General features: G+C 47.0%; 2 protein-coding genes across 2 annotated transcripts in view; one reads left to right on the forward strand and one right to left on the reverse strand.

The window, feature by feature from the left end:
- Positions 1 to 16,509, reverse strand: part of LOC128894980 (L-lactate dehydrogenase-like) — a 206,235-nt gene that overhangs the window by 164,406 nt on the left and 25,320 nt on the right. The window lies entirely within an intron of this gene.
- The window catches only part of LOC128894979 (uncharacterized), a 102,045-nt gene that overhangs the window by 60,285 nt on the left and 25,251 nt on the right, over positions 1 to 16,509 (forward strand). Inside the window, exon 2 of the mRNA XM_054157134.1 lies at positions 211 to 496. Within this exon, the coding sequence (XP_054013109.1) occupies positions 211 to 496 (286 nt within the window). The remainder of the gene's footprint in view (positions 1 to 210; positions 497 to 16,509) is intronic.

The following is a 16,509-nucleotide window of genomic DNA, read 5'->3' on the forward strand; positions in this document are numbered from 1 at the left end:
GTGTCGTTAATTTCAATCACGTGTCCTTTGACTTTTAAGACCCCTCCGAGTATCATCAAGGAACCTGTAGAATCTCCTCGTCGGAGACAAAGAATCTACCTGCAACAAATTAAAGCGATTCCGCCTGACAAACGCGCAACTCGAGGGCCAATTCGAGCCTAACAATCCGCTCAACCGATCCCTTATCTGATACCAATTCTCACGTTTCAGGTGACGGTCGCCAGCACGAGCACGCCAAGCACCAACACGGTTCATCCCAGTGTCAACGACATGGACTGGTTCGCCGGCGTTGCCGAGGAGGAACTGCTGTACTACACGGGCGTCGGGAACGACGTGGACTCTCTTTGGGCTGTGATAGGAAGCTTCGTGCCACCGCCACCTAGACCTCCTTATTTACCCGAGGAGGGTGTCACCACCGACGGACTCACCACCTGTGATTTGTGCTCGTGGGCGTGGAGGAACGACAGGCATTCCTTTTCCCTCGACGGCACTCTCGGTAAGTGCTTACCACCGCGCTGTGATTTCCTGGTTTGATGCGGTCATCGCCGTCGCATCGGTACCACCGTCCCCCGCTTTCGATGTTCTCAACGTCGTAACATTGTCAACGTCCTATTCGCGCGCGATTGCTCAAATACGTCGCCTACCTAAACAAACGAATCAACGATTTCCCCTTCGTCCGAATTAAGAGCTTTTGTGACACTGTTTTTTTTCTTTCCACGACGCATCCTCGAAAGACGAGGTTCCCCTTGTCAGCACTTCAGCCGGTCCACTCTCAAGAAGGGTTGAGAAACGGCTGGTAGCGACATCAGGGACCGCGTTATTCCTTCTGTACATACTAGACCGTATTTGTGGCGTGTTTGCTCCTCAAACAGCTTTTCTAGTCCGGTGGATACTTCAGAGGAGGTTTCCGTTCGGAGCGGAAAGCCGTGGAATCTGAATTCGTGAACGATCTACGCGTCTCCTACATTTCGTCGAAAGATTGTGTGTTTTGGAAATCTCGGGCGGGAATTGCATCCTGCGTGTTTTAACGACGTAACGATGCAGAACAAACTGAGAAAATGATGCCTATTACGGAGAACGAGGTGTTCCACGGTGGTTACCTTGGTCCCTTTTTGCGCGCGAAAAGGGTTAGCGATTTCGTTGCAACGGGAGGCCTCGAAGTCGACGGTTAGGCAGCTGCGGGTACGGTCGCCGTGTTGGGGTACCAGGCAGCCATTAAGGGGGCGAGCAGGACGAGGTGAGCCCATTAGCTTTTGATGACAGGTAATAGAACGAAGATATGTATCCGTTAAGCAAATACAATATAACGAAAAGCTGGCTATCCGGTCGTGAACGAGCCAACGAAACGATCGATCAATCCTCGATCCAACGTGCGCGGCCTTCAAAAAAGGAACACGCGATGCCTGTTCTCTCCTCCGACATGTATCGTCGCATGGTGCGTTAACCCTTTAGTTCGACGACATTTTCGCTGGGGCGAGCGGGCAACCCAAGAGAGTATTCGAAGACCTTACAGTATTACAAGGTTTACGTAATGTTAGAAATTACTTTTTCTAGAAAAAGAAATAAAGTGGCAATCGTTGCATCAAAAAAAAAAATAAACTGCGAACTTACTCTGCGAAAATGTATTTTAATATTTTATCACGAAGGGTTAAGGTCGTGTTTCGCGGAGCTGTCGACGATATCATAATCGATAGGGGACGGAACTGTTCGAAACTCAAGGAAAGAAAGGAACACGCAAGGTGTAGGTACACTACGTCTTCGAGCGTGCCGGGTCGTCAGGGTCGAAGGTCAGCGGCTGAGCTCGCCATGGGAGGCCTCGTGAGCTCTTCGTGTCTGTAAAACTTCTCCTCGTCTCTCTCCCCCTCTTTGTCCTTCATTCGATTCGCGCTAATTCTCGTGACGGACAAATTAAGACGGATAATTCGAGGGCGAGCCCTCGTTTCAGCCCGACCTTCGCATCCGGTGTGCCGGTTTCGACCAATCGCGGCCCTGGTACGACCACTCCTACGGTTCTCCCCTCGATCATCGTTCCGGTAACCCATTTCCTTGCCTCTCGGCGTGTTGACGATCGTTTGACTTCGAGCAGCCATCACGTTGACAAGCTAGGGAGCCGAATTGCACCTGGAGACTCGTTCGAGAACGATTGCTATGCTTTCGACGAACGGGATCCTTAGGTGATTCGAAAGTCACGTAGTTAGGCTTGAGAAAGAATCGAATTGACCGCCCTTGATAATCATCTCGGTGAAAGTAATTGTTCCTGACTCTATTGGATGAAGATTAACTAGTGATACCGAAGGGATATCTAAATTTGATCGAATAATTCTACTTACTCGACTCGTGTTGACGGACATAAAATAGACTTTGGCTCAGTTAGGGGCGACAGGGGTGTCCGAGACAGTGGAAGTGGGGTGAGAATTCAGGAATGTCGTTTGTAGATCTTCCTACGCTATGCCAATATTACCAAATGAATTTTTCATTATAAATATGTATATGAATAAGCCTATACAAACATACACTTGGAAACATCAAACCTGCCATATAATTTAAACAAATTTCTTCGATAGACATAGAGGGTACGAATATTTATGAGACTGACCGTATGTGTTTTCGTTCTAACTGAAACCATTAGAACTGAAGACACGGCGGAACATCGGTAACGTTAACAGTAAATATACTGGCTCTGGATGTGGGACCACTGACATCGGTATCAATTTCGAACAGTTAACAAAACGTGTAGCAAGGCAACAAGGTGAAGTCGTTTCCATTTCAAGGAAATCGAACCGCAAACGCTGGTAAAGGGAGTCTTCGGAGACCGAGCTACACATCCGGTGGAAAGAATTCGTCCAATCAGAAGAGCAGACTCTCCCCTGGTGAGCCCAGGTTCGCACGTACGCGAGGGCATACGTAAGTTTCCGTTACGTGGCAGGGTGCCCCACCTCTGTCCAGGGCCTCATCGCTTCGCCCTCCTCCTGGTTTCAGCCCCTGCGGGCTCCATCGTTCCAGGCACGCATTATCGCCATTACCATGAATTCCAGCAGTTATTACGCCTCTGTTGCGCCGCCACGAAAATGGCGCATTCTACCGTGCAACGAAGAGGACGCTCCGCCTCGGCCCTTTCTTCCCTTTTTATCCTGGCGCCCGTGCTCGCAGCGTGTCGTCGCACCTCGGGCTAGAAACCCGTCGACTTCCATCGATAGCGTGATCCCTGGGAGCAATTGTTTCCTTTCGCATAGCACCTATCGGCCCAGTGTCCGCGGATATCGTCAAGGATGGGATCGAGGTCGATACGTGCTCACGAAACGGAGTCAATTTCGATACTCGTGGCTTGAAAGGAGTTGCAATGTACTCGAGCGATTAATAGTGTATATCAGGTCACGCGAGGGCGACGCGTCTCGGTGAATAACGATCCAGAGATCTCCGAAACAAGCGAGGTTCAGCGCGGACGTGGCTGGCACACGTGCTTTGATTATAACGTGTTTAATTAAAATTTTGTAGTTTTCATTAATAGACGTATATATATATACAGGAATCTCCATAAGTTCGAATAGTAGTCGAATGAACCGATGCTTCACGCATTTCGAACCCCCAGACACGAATACTTCGGAAATGCACTTACGAGTTCCCCCGAGTGCTTGGAAGAATTAAACCCTTCCATCGTTTAAGGAGAAAATGGCGGCGTCTCTGTTCCCACGGTGTCTTCCCCCTCTCGAGAAAGAATTCTAACCAAATCGAGGAATCCAACATGGTCGTTAGAAAATTCGTGAACGAATAGCCACAGAAAATCGAAATCGTAATTTGTTTCGCGAATGATGGACGATCGGTAATAAGGTATGCGGCCGTTTTCGATACTGTTATTAACGCGATAAATCATCGATTCGGCCAGATGAAGCGGGGGAAGAGGAGGGGACGACACGTTTCGTGTAGAGATAAGATGGTTCGTTGATTCGGCGTCGAAACGCCATTGTCTCGCCGAAACCGACGCAATTACGCTGCGAAACGCGAGGATAAATTGAAGGGGTTCGGAGGGCGGGAAGGGGGGCGGTGAAGAGGAACGCCGCGAGATGGTGGGCTCTTTAAAGGAGCCCCGCGATGGGGCAATCATCGCGTCACTTCGCATCTTCTGCGACGTAATAATTACGAGATCGCGCCTCTGAGATCGTGGTACCAGCGCGAGCCTGCGAGCCGAACGAGAAAGCGGAAAGCGAGCAAACGAACGAACGAAACGCGAGGGACAAGAGGAGAACTTAATTCGAGCTCTCGAACAGGCTCTCTCGTGCCGGAGCAAGCGCGTCGCGTCCCGTGCGAATCGGCGTGACTCCGACGCTGGAACCGTTTACGCGGCTCCTGTCCGCTCGAGGTTCTCAGATCTCGCGTGGGTGGGGCACTGGCCGAGCGAAGCTGTCCGCGCGCATCCTCGACGCTCTCCAGTTGCCACTTTTGCTTCTCCGGAGGTGTTGAAGTGCGTTTTTCGAGGACTCGTCGACTCGAAGAGGATAGAAGCGAGGGACGAACCGGACAGCCGTTTGTCCGGTACCGAAATGACTCCATCTTTCGAGCATCGGAGTTGCGCAAACGACGCTTGAAAGGCGCGATGATTTTGCGCGTTGAGAATCCTCGGTGCCGATAGGATTATACTTCTGCGTGAACGTATCGAGTCGAGTTCGGTTACTAAACGAAACGAACGAAGCATTCATCGTGAGAACGGTGTAAAATCGTGAATTTATGAAATGATAAATGGATCGCGGAAGTTTATGCATTTATGGCAACTGGAAATATGGCAAAATGTGTAAGGATGTACACGAGTTCAAAGTATTTCTTACATACTGCATTGTTTAAAAGATAAGAAAATACTTTCATATATAATTTGCATAAATATCTGCTGTCTAATAATAGGTTTGGGCTCTTGGACACGTAACGCGAATAAAATATAACGGACATGCAGCGTTGTACCCGTGAAATAGATTACTTTGTGATATTATGAGAGGGAGGATTCGTGACACTTTGGAAAGAATTCACCGCGATACATTATGGTACAGCTGTCTCTGGTTGACTTCAGTCGTCCGAGCACGAAAGTGAGCGGACAACGCCATCCCCTCGCGGCGAGCAGCATTTATCGTTGCTTTGTCGTTTAATCGACCGCTCGTTAGGATATCCTTGCGTCTCGAAAACCAGCCTCGTCCTCGCCTGAGTCATCCTTTTAATTCGCGTTACGCGCCCGCGGCCACGTATATTCGTATTGGGCCGATGTTATCTTGTTGCGTATACGCCCCGGGTCCTGGGCTACGTAACGAGGCTTCTTCTTCTCTTCGCTCGTTCCAACAACCCTCCTTCCCTTTCACCAGGAGCCTCCTCCCTCGGCCTCTCCCTCCTTTCGCGAAGTTACGATGTCGCACCTTTCGGGACCCGGACAATCGCCTTCACGCCTGGAGAATCGCGTGCTGCGGAGGGAATTTACTTTCCGAGAAACCTGGACGAGTTATTCGGCATAGAAAATTAAGGGCCGAGGAGAGAAATGTGCATAAATTAGCGAAAGATTTGCGATGGATGATTTTCGAATTATTTGGGTTGAGAGTATTAATTTCGTGTTTCGTGGTTTTTTGCTTGTGTGGTGGCTGTGCCTGTGGAGGGAGAGGGAGAGAGTGAAAAGCACGGGAGCATTTCGTCCTGGGCCTGCTAGTGCACTCGTCACTAAGGCTACCTAGCATCTTTTAATTTCCAGAACAGCACTCGCCAACACTTTCTTGCAGTGTTGCTTTCTTTCTTGTACAGTACTCGAATCGGTACTGTACAAACTCCGGGGCCATCAATTTCAGTACATCCCGTACAAGCTCCTCGCCTACGTGCGATTTTTCTCAGACGGAACGGCCAAGCGGTAAATCATCGCAAAAGACGTCTCGGAAAGTCCTCCCTTTAATTGAGCTCTGCATCTAATCGAAGGATCCATCTTCCGTCGTGGTCGTTTTTCCCGAGTGGCCACGATGTCGCATGTTCCTCCGCGAAAAAAGGAACAGACGGGTTCGCGCCCCGTAAAATGCGAGCTCCGGAAGGATGCAAACGAGAGCGGGCTCTCTCCCGGGCCCCTTTCGTGCGACCGAAAATTTTTCGCAGGGCCCGGCTTTTATATGCTCCCGAGCCGCGTACTTTTAATCTTAGAGGCGATCTCGCCCACGTAGATTTATTGGCAGCAGTTCTTGCGCGCTGCAGGGGCTACCGTGCGCCTGTGTGCATCCCTTTGATTGCGTGCACCCCGATTCGTTACGTGCGGCTCGTATTTATCGGTCCGCTCGCGGCTAATCCACGCCACGCCGAGGAATTGTTTTCCCCTCGATTCGGCCAAAGTATGCGAATAAATTGCTACGAAAAAATGCTACACGAGCTACCAAGAGTTCTGGGCCATTCGTGGTTCACGGGTGCAGACTTCGTTGGTAGAAATACGGGGAATGAGAACGCTGGTGAACGTGCGTGTTCGATTTTAATTGGTAGACGTTCGTAATGCAATTACTTTATGGTTTACATTTTATATCAGCTGTGCCTCGCGGTTTCAACCGTCTGGAAAACTATTTTTATTCTATGATAAGTGAATAGCGCGAAATTATTCCTTAAAATAAAATTATTAAGAAAAGACATTGCTGCAAAGGAAATTGTTGTTCAGAATCGTTGTGGGACACCATGTATATTACCCCTGTGGAGGACATAAAATCTGAGTGTTTTATTCGCCGAAATAATCAACAATAACAAACAAGTAAGGAAAAAAAGAATTACCATGACGGTTCAAATGTATCATGATTTAACTATAATACCGACGTCTATCTATTAATTTCAAGCAGACTAACCACCAAGGCTCATGAAACCTACAGCCTCTACTTACTATTAAAATTACAGGTTGTAGAAAAGGTGCGAAAAGAAATACGGAACTATTTGCACGGTTAATTGAAACGTATCCGAGACCTACGGCACCGATAGCCGCGCGATTAATTAACTAGCTCGCGCTAATATCATGCAAATAAAAAGCTTTCGGATGAATGCGCGAATCATTAATCCGCGCTGAAATAACCGGTATGATAACGCATTTGGCGTTGCATACTGAGCACGGGCGGATCTCGCCTAACGCCACAGTGATACGTCCATTACCGTGTCTAGCGTTTATATCAGGCGGAACGAGCGAAACGATTTTGCAATAATTATCCTCGGGAGTCCAACGATGATTGGAACGGAATTAATTATTATCCCCCCTCGGGTTATCGCGTTGACAGTGCTCGCGAAACGAATTACTCGGGACGTAAATTACGCGAAGTTTACTTTATAACGACGACTGTAAATCATCGACGGTGGAAGTGTTGCTATAAATAAGAGCGTGCGATACACTCCGGACACGATAATTAGCGTACACGGGCAGCGCTGCGTTCATTAGGACCGAGAAGACAATTTCTCGAGCGACGGCCGACCGAGCACGACTAACGATTCCTTTTATGATTGTCGATGAATCCATTCAACGGATTCATTCCGTTGCGTCGATGGGAAATTGCCGTGGCATTCCTAACAGACGGATATTTTTATTTTCAAAGACATTATGGAGAAATTATTTAACCCAATTATTTAATTATTGGAAGAGCATTGTTTAATGTTTTTTTCCTGTAAGATTTTGAGTACGTTGTTAGTATAACGAGTTAATAGGATTCGAAGTACGAGCTCTTTGAATCAGAGTTGGAATGAAGGTTTGAAGATAATGCTCCTCCCATCCTTAACGCAGGTGTGCCGTGTTCCTGCTATCAGGCCGTTCGCGATAATAGTGCGCAGCACTTAACAGGCTTTTTCTCTGAAGAAGTCATAATTTGAAGGTTGAACCTCGAGACCGAAGAAGGGTGAAAAATGTTATAGAGGAACATCGAATTCTGAAGAGTTACACGTGTTCCACACAAATTGGAATTTATATTTGAAAGGCAATTGAAAATCGAGGTATACAACATAAGTATACCGTTTCCTAAGTTCCCTCTACTCGTTCGTGGACTCGATCGATTTGGCTCGTAAGCTGCTTAATTGCAGTCACTTTGAGAGTTCTCACGAGGTCTTAACAAGCTCGCCTTCCGCTAGACGACACCCGTATCGATGCACACCGACCTACGCGATTCTCCCGCGGGTATTTCGGGTAATTAAGATTACAAGCAGCGTCGATTACCAGGAGACAGGCTGTCGCGTGTGTTTCCAAACAGGCGGACACAGTCGTCCCGGCGGCCCCCGTTATCTTCGCCACTTACCGAACTATGCTCGAACTTAGGCGTCTTATCTCGGGAACACGGGCCATCCTCTCGATTCCGGAAACATCCGCGTTCCACTCTTTCTCTTTCTCGCTTTCGCGCTGTCTCTTTTCTTTTTTCTATTTTTTCGTCGCGTAGTGACACACCGCCGGTCGTTTAGGAATTCCTGTTCGGTGGAAGGATGGTCGAGAGGTAAGCCTCCGTTATTTATCCACCGTTTTTTCGCCTTATCTTGTTTCACGCGACGGGCGCGCTCACGGGCAACAGGAAAGAGTTGTTAACAGCCTGCGTGTATCGCTACATTCGAAGCGATAGAAATACCGCGGCAAATCGACGGCGAGCCGCACGAGTTCGTCGAAAAGACGAACCGATCCTGCGCTACCATTTCCCGTAAACGCGCGACTCGTTAGCTAAAAGCTACCGACCCTGATGCGCCCGTTTGTCCTCGCGGTGCGGCCACCCAAGCAACTTTTTCTGTGCTTCGTTTCCCCGAATTCCTCCTCGTTATGACGCAGCGACGGAGGAAAGTAATCGGCGAGCATAAGGGTTGCTCCAACTGATTGAGCTATTCGATTCACGGGAAGGGACGCTTTCTCTGATAATTCGAGTGGCTGGCGCCCATTTGTTATAGATACGGGAGTTGTTGGATAGGCAAAGACGCCAAGAGTCGGAATAAGTACAGAGTATCGTGTAACGCGTCCTTGTTGTCGAAAGTAAGTTATCCAGGTATATTTAACTAAACACTTGGGGGAAGGTGGAATATTTCACGCACCTAATCTCAGTCGCTCTTCAAAACTCAACACGCACAAAACTAACACTTTTCCAGATTTTCAGCTAACAAGTTACTATAACTTGACTTTGATTGACCTTAATTAACCTTGGCTAACCTTAGGTAACATTGCCTAACCTCGGAGTACTTCAAAAGATCTTCAACTACAAGCCATTACACATGTTTACTTTCGAGTAGAATATTTTCTAGGATATACAACTTCTACACCAACGTGAAGTCACCATTTACTGTTTCTTACCATCCGAGGGAATAGGATGACGTAATAGTTCAAAGATCACAATCCCACCATTTTAATACTTCTATCCTTAAAATTCATTACTCCGTCGAATCCTATGTAAGAAGCTAGAGATTTAATTTTTTTTAAATGCAATTAACCGTGAAGTCTTCTGAAAACTTGTCCTCCAACGTATCGTAGTTAACCTACCTCCTCGCTTAGTAGTCACAAAGTGTTCGTTCATCGAACAACCTTCATAATTACGAGTATCCGATGCCCAAGCAATGAATTATTCATGCATCCAAGAACATTTGCTATCCGTTTCTCGTGCGCGTATCGCTGCATCGGTCGAGTTCCTTGTCGGTGGGAGTTTGTTTATGACAAGCCCGAATTAGTTTCTCACCTCTCGAACGTTTCTGAGATCGGTGGTCGGACAAACCGAGGTCCCCTTCGCGTTTTCACTCGTTATGAAACACGGGTGACGCACGCGATCGGCTCTCGAAAGAGCACAGACACCGAGGCAATAGAGCCATCAACTCGTAATTGCTCCTTGAACCGTTCGAGTCGGTACGACCGCTCGAGTTCCACGTAGAACTACAATGAAGGCTTTGTTTTCGTTACAGAGCCCCTATTCGCGCGACTATTGCCGATTACTCGTGTCGGCTCTCCGCGACACGAAGAAGTGCTCGTCGTTCTCTCCAAACCGCGACTCGAGAGGAGTCCAACGGTTGCCTATCCGCTCGATTCGATTCCTGCACTTTTAGCCGCGGCGGGCACGAGGACTTGACGTTGACGTGCGCCAAGTGGCTTCGTGCGGGTCTCGTGGGTTCGCGTACAGCTGACGTAGAGTATGAATGATTCCGTTAACTCGATGTCGGCCCGTACAGCTCGCGGGTAATTTCTCAAGATACTCTGAAGGGTGCTCGGTGAAAAGGGTACTTCCTTGAGAATTTCGAACGCTTCGGTGGTATCGAGTCCGAGTATCGGTGAACTCGAGAGGTTCGAACCGTGGAAGGTTTTACGTTTGCATCGACTTCTTTTCTGTTGTAGTACGCGGTTTGTTTGAATCCTTCTACATGTCAATCAGTAAATGTAAGGAGTAGATTGCGTATATGTATGCATTTATGGCGAGTGAAAGTATGTGAAATCGTACGAGGATATGCGTAGGTGCATAAATATATAAAATATCAACAATAGTTAATTTCTATTCTCCACATATCCACATCCAAACATAAACAGTCTAGTAACGAATCTGAGAATAACTAGACGTGTCGCAGATGGCTTAATTGAATGTAACGAGAACAAATTTGAAAGTATCTAATTTGACATTGACTAGCCCTGCATATGTATAATAACTCTGATCTTTAATCCTAGCAAAGGAGATTCGTCTGCAAGAAGATTTTTCCAATCGATCCTGTTCTTATCCTAGTCTTATCGTTAAAAACTGACCGATTAATCGCCGACGTTTCAGCGGCTACTTTGACATTTGAAGAGGCTGGCTCGCGGAGCGCATCAAGATCGGCGCGCGCCCCATGAGCAGATTTCGCTTCTCGCAATCGATCGATGCGATCTCTAATACCGTGTTCGATGACCCATCGAGCAAGCGCGACAACCGAGATACCAGCCGATAGAAAGATGCGCCCGATAAATACGCCACTTTGCAGAAAGACATGATTTCGTTCTTGCAATCTTCGGATCGCTTCTCTTCGTTTCTTTTTTTTCCGCGAGCAGCTAGGTCCTTCACCTTTTCGTTACCGCGACTTACGGTTGAGAAGCTATTCCGATAACGCTACGTGGACGTGCCAGGACGTTAATGTGCTCCCCACAAATAGAACTCTGACGCATCGCTTTAATGCGGGTAATTTATCGTGGTTGTACAACTTATTGTACGTTATCGCATAGGGAGGCATTCTCGATGCACGAAGATGCGCTTAACCGTGGATGATGGTCGCTCTTGCTCGCCGTAGCGTAGCGCGAAATGCCTGGGCAAGTGTAACCGGTTGATTGATCCTCGCGAAAGTAAACTGAAATTGCGAGTACCGCGATCTCTTGTAGGCCGATTAAAGGGAATTCGATTTACTTTTGTTGGTTCGCCGACATTCTGTTGGCTGTTCTTCGCCTGAGTCGCTATGTTCTTTTCTCAACACAGGTGAAACCTACACGACACCTTAGCGATGATAATAACAAAGGAAAGAATAGACTCGGAAAGTTCGTTGTAGTTTGCTGAGAACAAAAAGCTGCACGTTTATCTCATTTGAAAAAGTTGACTTTCAGGTGAGTTGTTCGTTTAGTTCGTCATCTTTCATGTGTATCTTAGAATACATTAGGATTGGTATTACTTGCCCAAGAGGTGTTAGATTGAGGAGATCTCACTCTGTGTATATCTATCAAGATTCAGTTCAAACTCTAATGTTTAATCCACGTCAAGTCCTCGACTGTTAGAACTCTCCCCTTTCCAACCATCATGGTATTTAGAGACTCCACGTTGAAACATATTCCATCTTCGATCCACGAATGTCCCGCCTGGATTACCATCGCTACGGCTAGCCAAAATAGCGTGTATTTCCTGACCATGCTAAACAATCAACGCCATCGTCCCTCGCGTGTTCGCAGCCACGCGAGAAGGCAAAACTGGCCAGTTGACTGTCAATTCGGCTGTCTTCTCGGCCACACCTTCGTAGACAGGTAAAAGAAGACCAACGCGTACAACTAGCGATGGCACGTGAACTTCAGATGGGATGACGGATAAATCGGTCGATCGATCGTCCGGTCGGTGATGGATCTGTTCTCGACTGTTCCTCTATTCTCTTCCCAGACTTCGCTCCTTCGTCCCGGGCGCGGCGCGTTGTACACCTTACACATATTTTCAATCACGATCCACGGCCAGGCGTTGTACGGCTTTATCTCGATTATAGTTTCCAGATGGCAATTGAGGCGGTCCGTAAAAGCAATATAATTCCATCGCCGTCCGTACAGACGGTGTAATGACCACCCAGCGATACAGTAATGACACGACTGCCGCGCCATTAACGCGAACGTTGATTGTAGATTAATATGACGTAATGCAATGTCCAGTTACTTGGTTCCCGCGAGGTCAAAGGGAATCCGAGGGATTTTCCGTACAGGATACTTCTTACTTTCCGTTGACAGAAATAAGGTCCGTAGCGATGATAGCGGAAAGAATTAAAACAGTGGGAGTAATAAGATCTGAAAAAATGGCAGAAATATCGTCCGAAACAGCGATAGCAATAAGATTTAAAACAGTGACGGGAATGAGGTCTGCAACAATTAAAACAGTGGGAGTAATAAGATCTGAAAAAATGGCAGAAATGTCGTCCGAAACAGCGATAGCAATAAGATTTAAAACAGTGACGGGAATGAGGTCTGCAACAGTGTCGCGAGAAAGGACATTTCTTCATCTAATGGCGCTACACCATTCTCGATTGACTCGTTATAGTCGTTAACTGAATTAGAGAGGTGGCTGGGCCATCGAACATGCGCCTAATCGTTTTCGGGACCGCGATCGACACGGGGGAATGATTTATGCGCCATTATCGCGAGTAGGCGCGCTGAGCAAAGTCGGAACGATTAACGGTGAAAGTCTCGCGAGTGAATTACGGCGTGTCCAAGGGAAGCGTGCCTCTTGGCCGAAGGGGGGGAACGATCAGAAACGGTGGCTTCTAATTTCTCGAAATGCCTACTGGACCATCCGCGTTGTCAGAAATATCGTCGGAGCCTCTGGAACGACGCCGTAAAGACGCGAGTTAACGGCCCCCGTCTGGCACCGACTGGAACGTATTTTGGTAATTAACTTCGTCACGTTCACTTTAGGCGAGTGGTTAGTATTTAATGTTTGCATTCTCGACCCCTCTTCATTGGCACACAAGCGAACGAGGGTTTATGGTAGTTCTGTGGTGCTAAATTCGATTTCGAACTCATCGCCAACTGGAAGACTAAAAGGTTATGGAAATCCTGCTCTTTAAACGTACTTCTTGTGTCTAATAATTATTTTAACGTAAAATGAAGATAGTCTAACTGTCCCAAGTTTGTGGTATCCTGGAACTCAGATGCTCAGATCGTCTATTACCTGACACGCTATAGAAACATCTTTAACGATAGAAGAATCAATTTGAGCAACAATATTCGCGTGTTGAAATGTTCACTACTGAATTAACCAATAATGAAAAGAACCTCTATGTTGAATTACTCTCGAATATGGAAATCGAATAAGAAAGCAAAATTTAAAATGGGCTCCAAAAACAAAAATATTTATATACCTGGTGTCTTCTATCCCTACAGCATCCAGAATAATATCGTCGAGTATACTCGAGAGCAGCAGTTAAAAGGTTAAAGAGTAAGATTTCGACAGCTGAAACGAAGGACTACAATGTTGTCTGTCGTCTGGAAAGCGGTGCAGTAAATCCTGAGAGACATTCGTCAGTCGCTTTTGGAACGCGATTTGTTTACACGAGCATTTAGGAACCGAGCACCGGGCTTAAATATCTTTCGACAGCCGAATAGCCGGGTGCGCTGCGCAAGGAAGCGTCCCGACGACCCGAGTCGACCCTCTGGACAGATTCGCGCAGACGCTGGACCGTTCGAGACTCGTAAAAGTGATTTGCTGTCGAGACGCGTCCGTTCTCAAAAGACGTCATCGCGTATACGACCGTTTTCGTCGTTCCTATCTGTCTATCTGGAAAAAATTCGATCGTAAATATCCGCGAGACAGAATTTCGCGACGTTGACGGAGGGTCGAAGATGCCCCTTTCTACAATATTTAACGTTTATTTTATTCGTATGATTTAATAACTGCGAGGCGAGAATATTTTAGGGATGCCGAGGCAAAAATGGTCAAAAAAAAAGCAACACCGATGAAACCGCCTGCGAACGGACAGAGAGAGTTAATTGAGACGTCCTTTCCGAATACGTGTATTTTATAACGTCGTGAAAAATACTCGGCATCGATTAATAATCCTTGCGGAATCGTGCCTCCTTGTGAATCACTGTTCCAGGAAATAACACCGACCGCATCGCTATTAAGACATTCCCCGCTTTACGTGATCGCTTAATTGCTCGACCGTGCTTGCGGTTTCCGTGATTTATTCCGTGTGACTGCTTCCAGCTGGTAGCGAGAGCGTGGACGAGGATAAAGTCGTGAATATATGTATAATGAATTGGGCGACGGCCGCGAGTGTACGAACCATCAGGTAGACGAAACAGCTAATCGAGAACGGACGGGCCTAAAATCCTCGATAGCGCGACGTTTTATTTACGACCGACCGGACGACTAATTTCTTGGGTAAACGCACGAAATTTAATGTCACCTTTTAAGGCGAGGCGGGCTCGAACACCGGCACGACGAAGCGCTTCCTATGAATGGGAGAAAGGTGAATCACGCGAGATCGAACGTGTCTTAAACGATACATTGCACATAGGAAACTGTGTGTACATAAAAATACATTGCATTCCGAATCCGAACAACTTCTTCCGATCGAACAAAATTCAAATTTAGTCGGTTCAAAAGCGAAGTTGAAGACTACGCTGTTGAATTGTGAATAGCACAATTAAATAACAAGAACTGTTCGAAGCTTGTAGCAATCAAGAAACTGCCTTTTAAAATACACTCCAAATAAACCGCGTAACAAGAAGGCATTCTAAACAAAATCGAAGAACAATTCAGAGTGCCAAGGGTTAATTCCGAGGGCCTGGATTCGTACCCATTCATCCTCCGTATTTCAACGTTTAATTACGGGGCGTTTATCGCGTCGTCGGTCCGCGCGAGGATGAAAAAAGTTCGTCAGTCGGCGCATCGTCGATGATTGCGAGAGTCGTTGATGTCGCAGGAGGGCCGTGGTAGTCGGTATTCGGTCAGTGACAAAATAATTAAGCACCGGTGCGCGTTCAAAGAGCCACGACGCGCTTCCAGCATCGCGAGAACGCTGAATTACGACTGTGTTAGCTAATTACCGAGAGGACGTTACGCAACGACAGAACTGTTCGTATACGTTCATCAATCATCATTAAGGAACGATTCGCGTGTCCTGATAACGTTTTGCGAGAACCGGCCTCCATCGAATCGCCGCGAGATTCCGCGTCTTAAAAGGAGAACGTACGCGGCGAGGATTTCGATACTTTTTCGTTTACTTGCCACGAATGGTGGCCATTGTCGAAGACCCGCGGAACCGGCCGCGAATGGTTCGTCAAGGCAAATGACGTAAACATTTATCCCAAGAATTTCGAACGCTTGATGATGTATACATAGCCCCCGGATTAGTCCTAAAAAAAGACGCCGCGATCGAGGGAGGCTGTCCGATCCTGTCACTTGCGCGTTCGGAGATTCGTGACTTTTGAACTCGGGGAAAGTTTCGTTTCGTAACTCGTGATTCCCATTTTTTGGTACTTTATGTTCCTTCGTTGCGCACTTTGACGTTGGATGGTACTATTTCTGACTTTATTAGAGGCAAGTCTAACTGGAAATTTTAATAGAAAAATGCACTGGTTCGTATTGGTTTCGAGAGGTACGATACTTGATTGATGTTACTCTTGTTCGTTTAAAGACACAAGCAATCGCTACCGTACTTGATGGGACGTTAAGTTCGATCTAAAACTAATTTCTATAGAACTCGTATGCCAATAATGTAATTTAAACAATTTTAATTTGCTTATGAGGACTGGTATTTAATCAAAGATTCGAATGATATCACAAAGAAACGAAACATTTGTATAATTATATTATTCGATAGTCGAATATTTTGTTCGACACTAACGACATTGTTGCGTGGATAGAAATGTGCGCTTAGTATCAGAATTCTTCTCGATAGAGACTTTCGAAATTCCTCCTCGTTGCAACTGCCTTCGAACAGAGCAACCCTCTTCTAATTAAAAATCACCCGCTCGAGTCCTTAATTGCGCGCGACTGCGCGACAAAAACGTGCCCGCAGAAAAAAGAATCAAACAAATCACGGCGTTTTTTACACGTCCACGCACAACCGATCGCGTCTCGAATCACAAAGCGGCAATTACTCTTCGCGCGCCTCTCAATCGGTTTCATTCGCGATTTTCTGGTCGCTCGGGGCGCCTCTCGTTCGATTAATCAGTCTCGAAGAAACCAACTGGCGACCAATAAGAGGGAGGGTTGAAACAAAGAAACCACGACCGCCGCATCTTGACTGAGAAAAATAGGCTGTCCAAGCGGCCACGCTCGGCTCTACGTGGAAGCAAACCGATGCGCCGCATCGGGACGCCTCTCG

This window comes from Hylaeus anthracinus, unplaced genomic scaffold (assembly GCF_026225885.1).
Source record: "Hylaeus anthracinus isolate JK02 unplaced genomic scaffold, UHH_iyHylAnth1.0_haploid 4, whole genome shotgun sequence".
In the NCBI taxonomy this organism is placed as follows: Eukaryota; Metazoa; Arthropoda; class Insecta; order Hymenoptera; family Colletidae; genus Hylaeus; species Hylaeus anthracinus.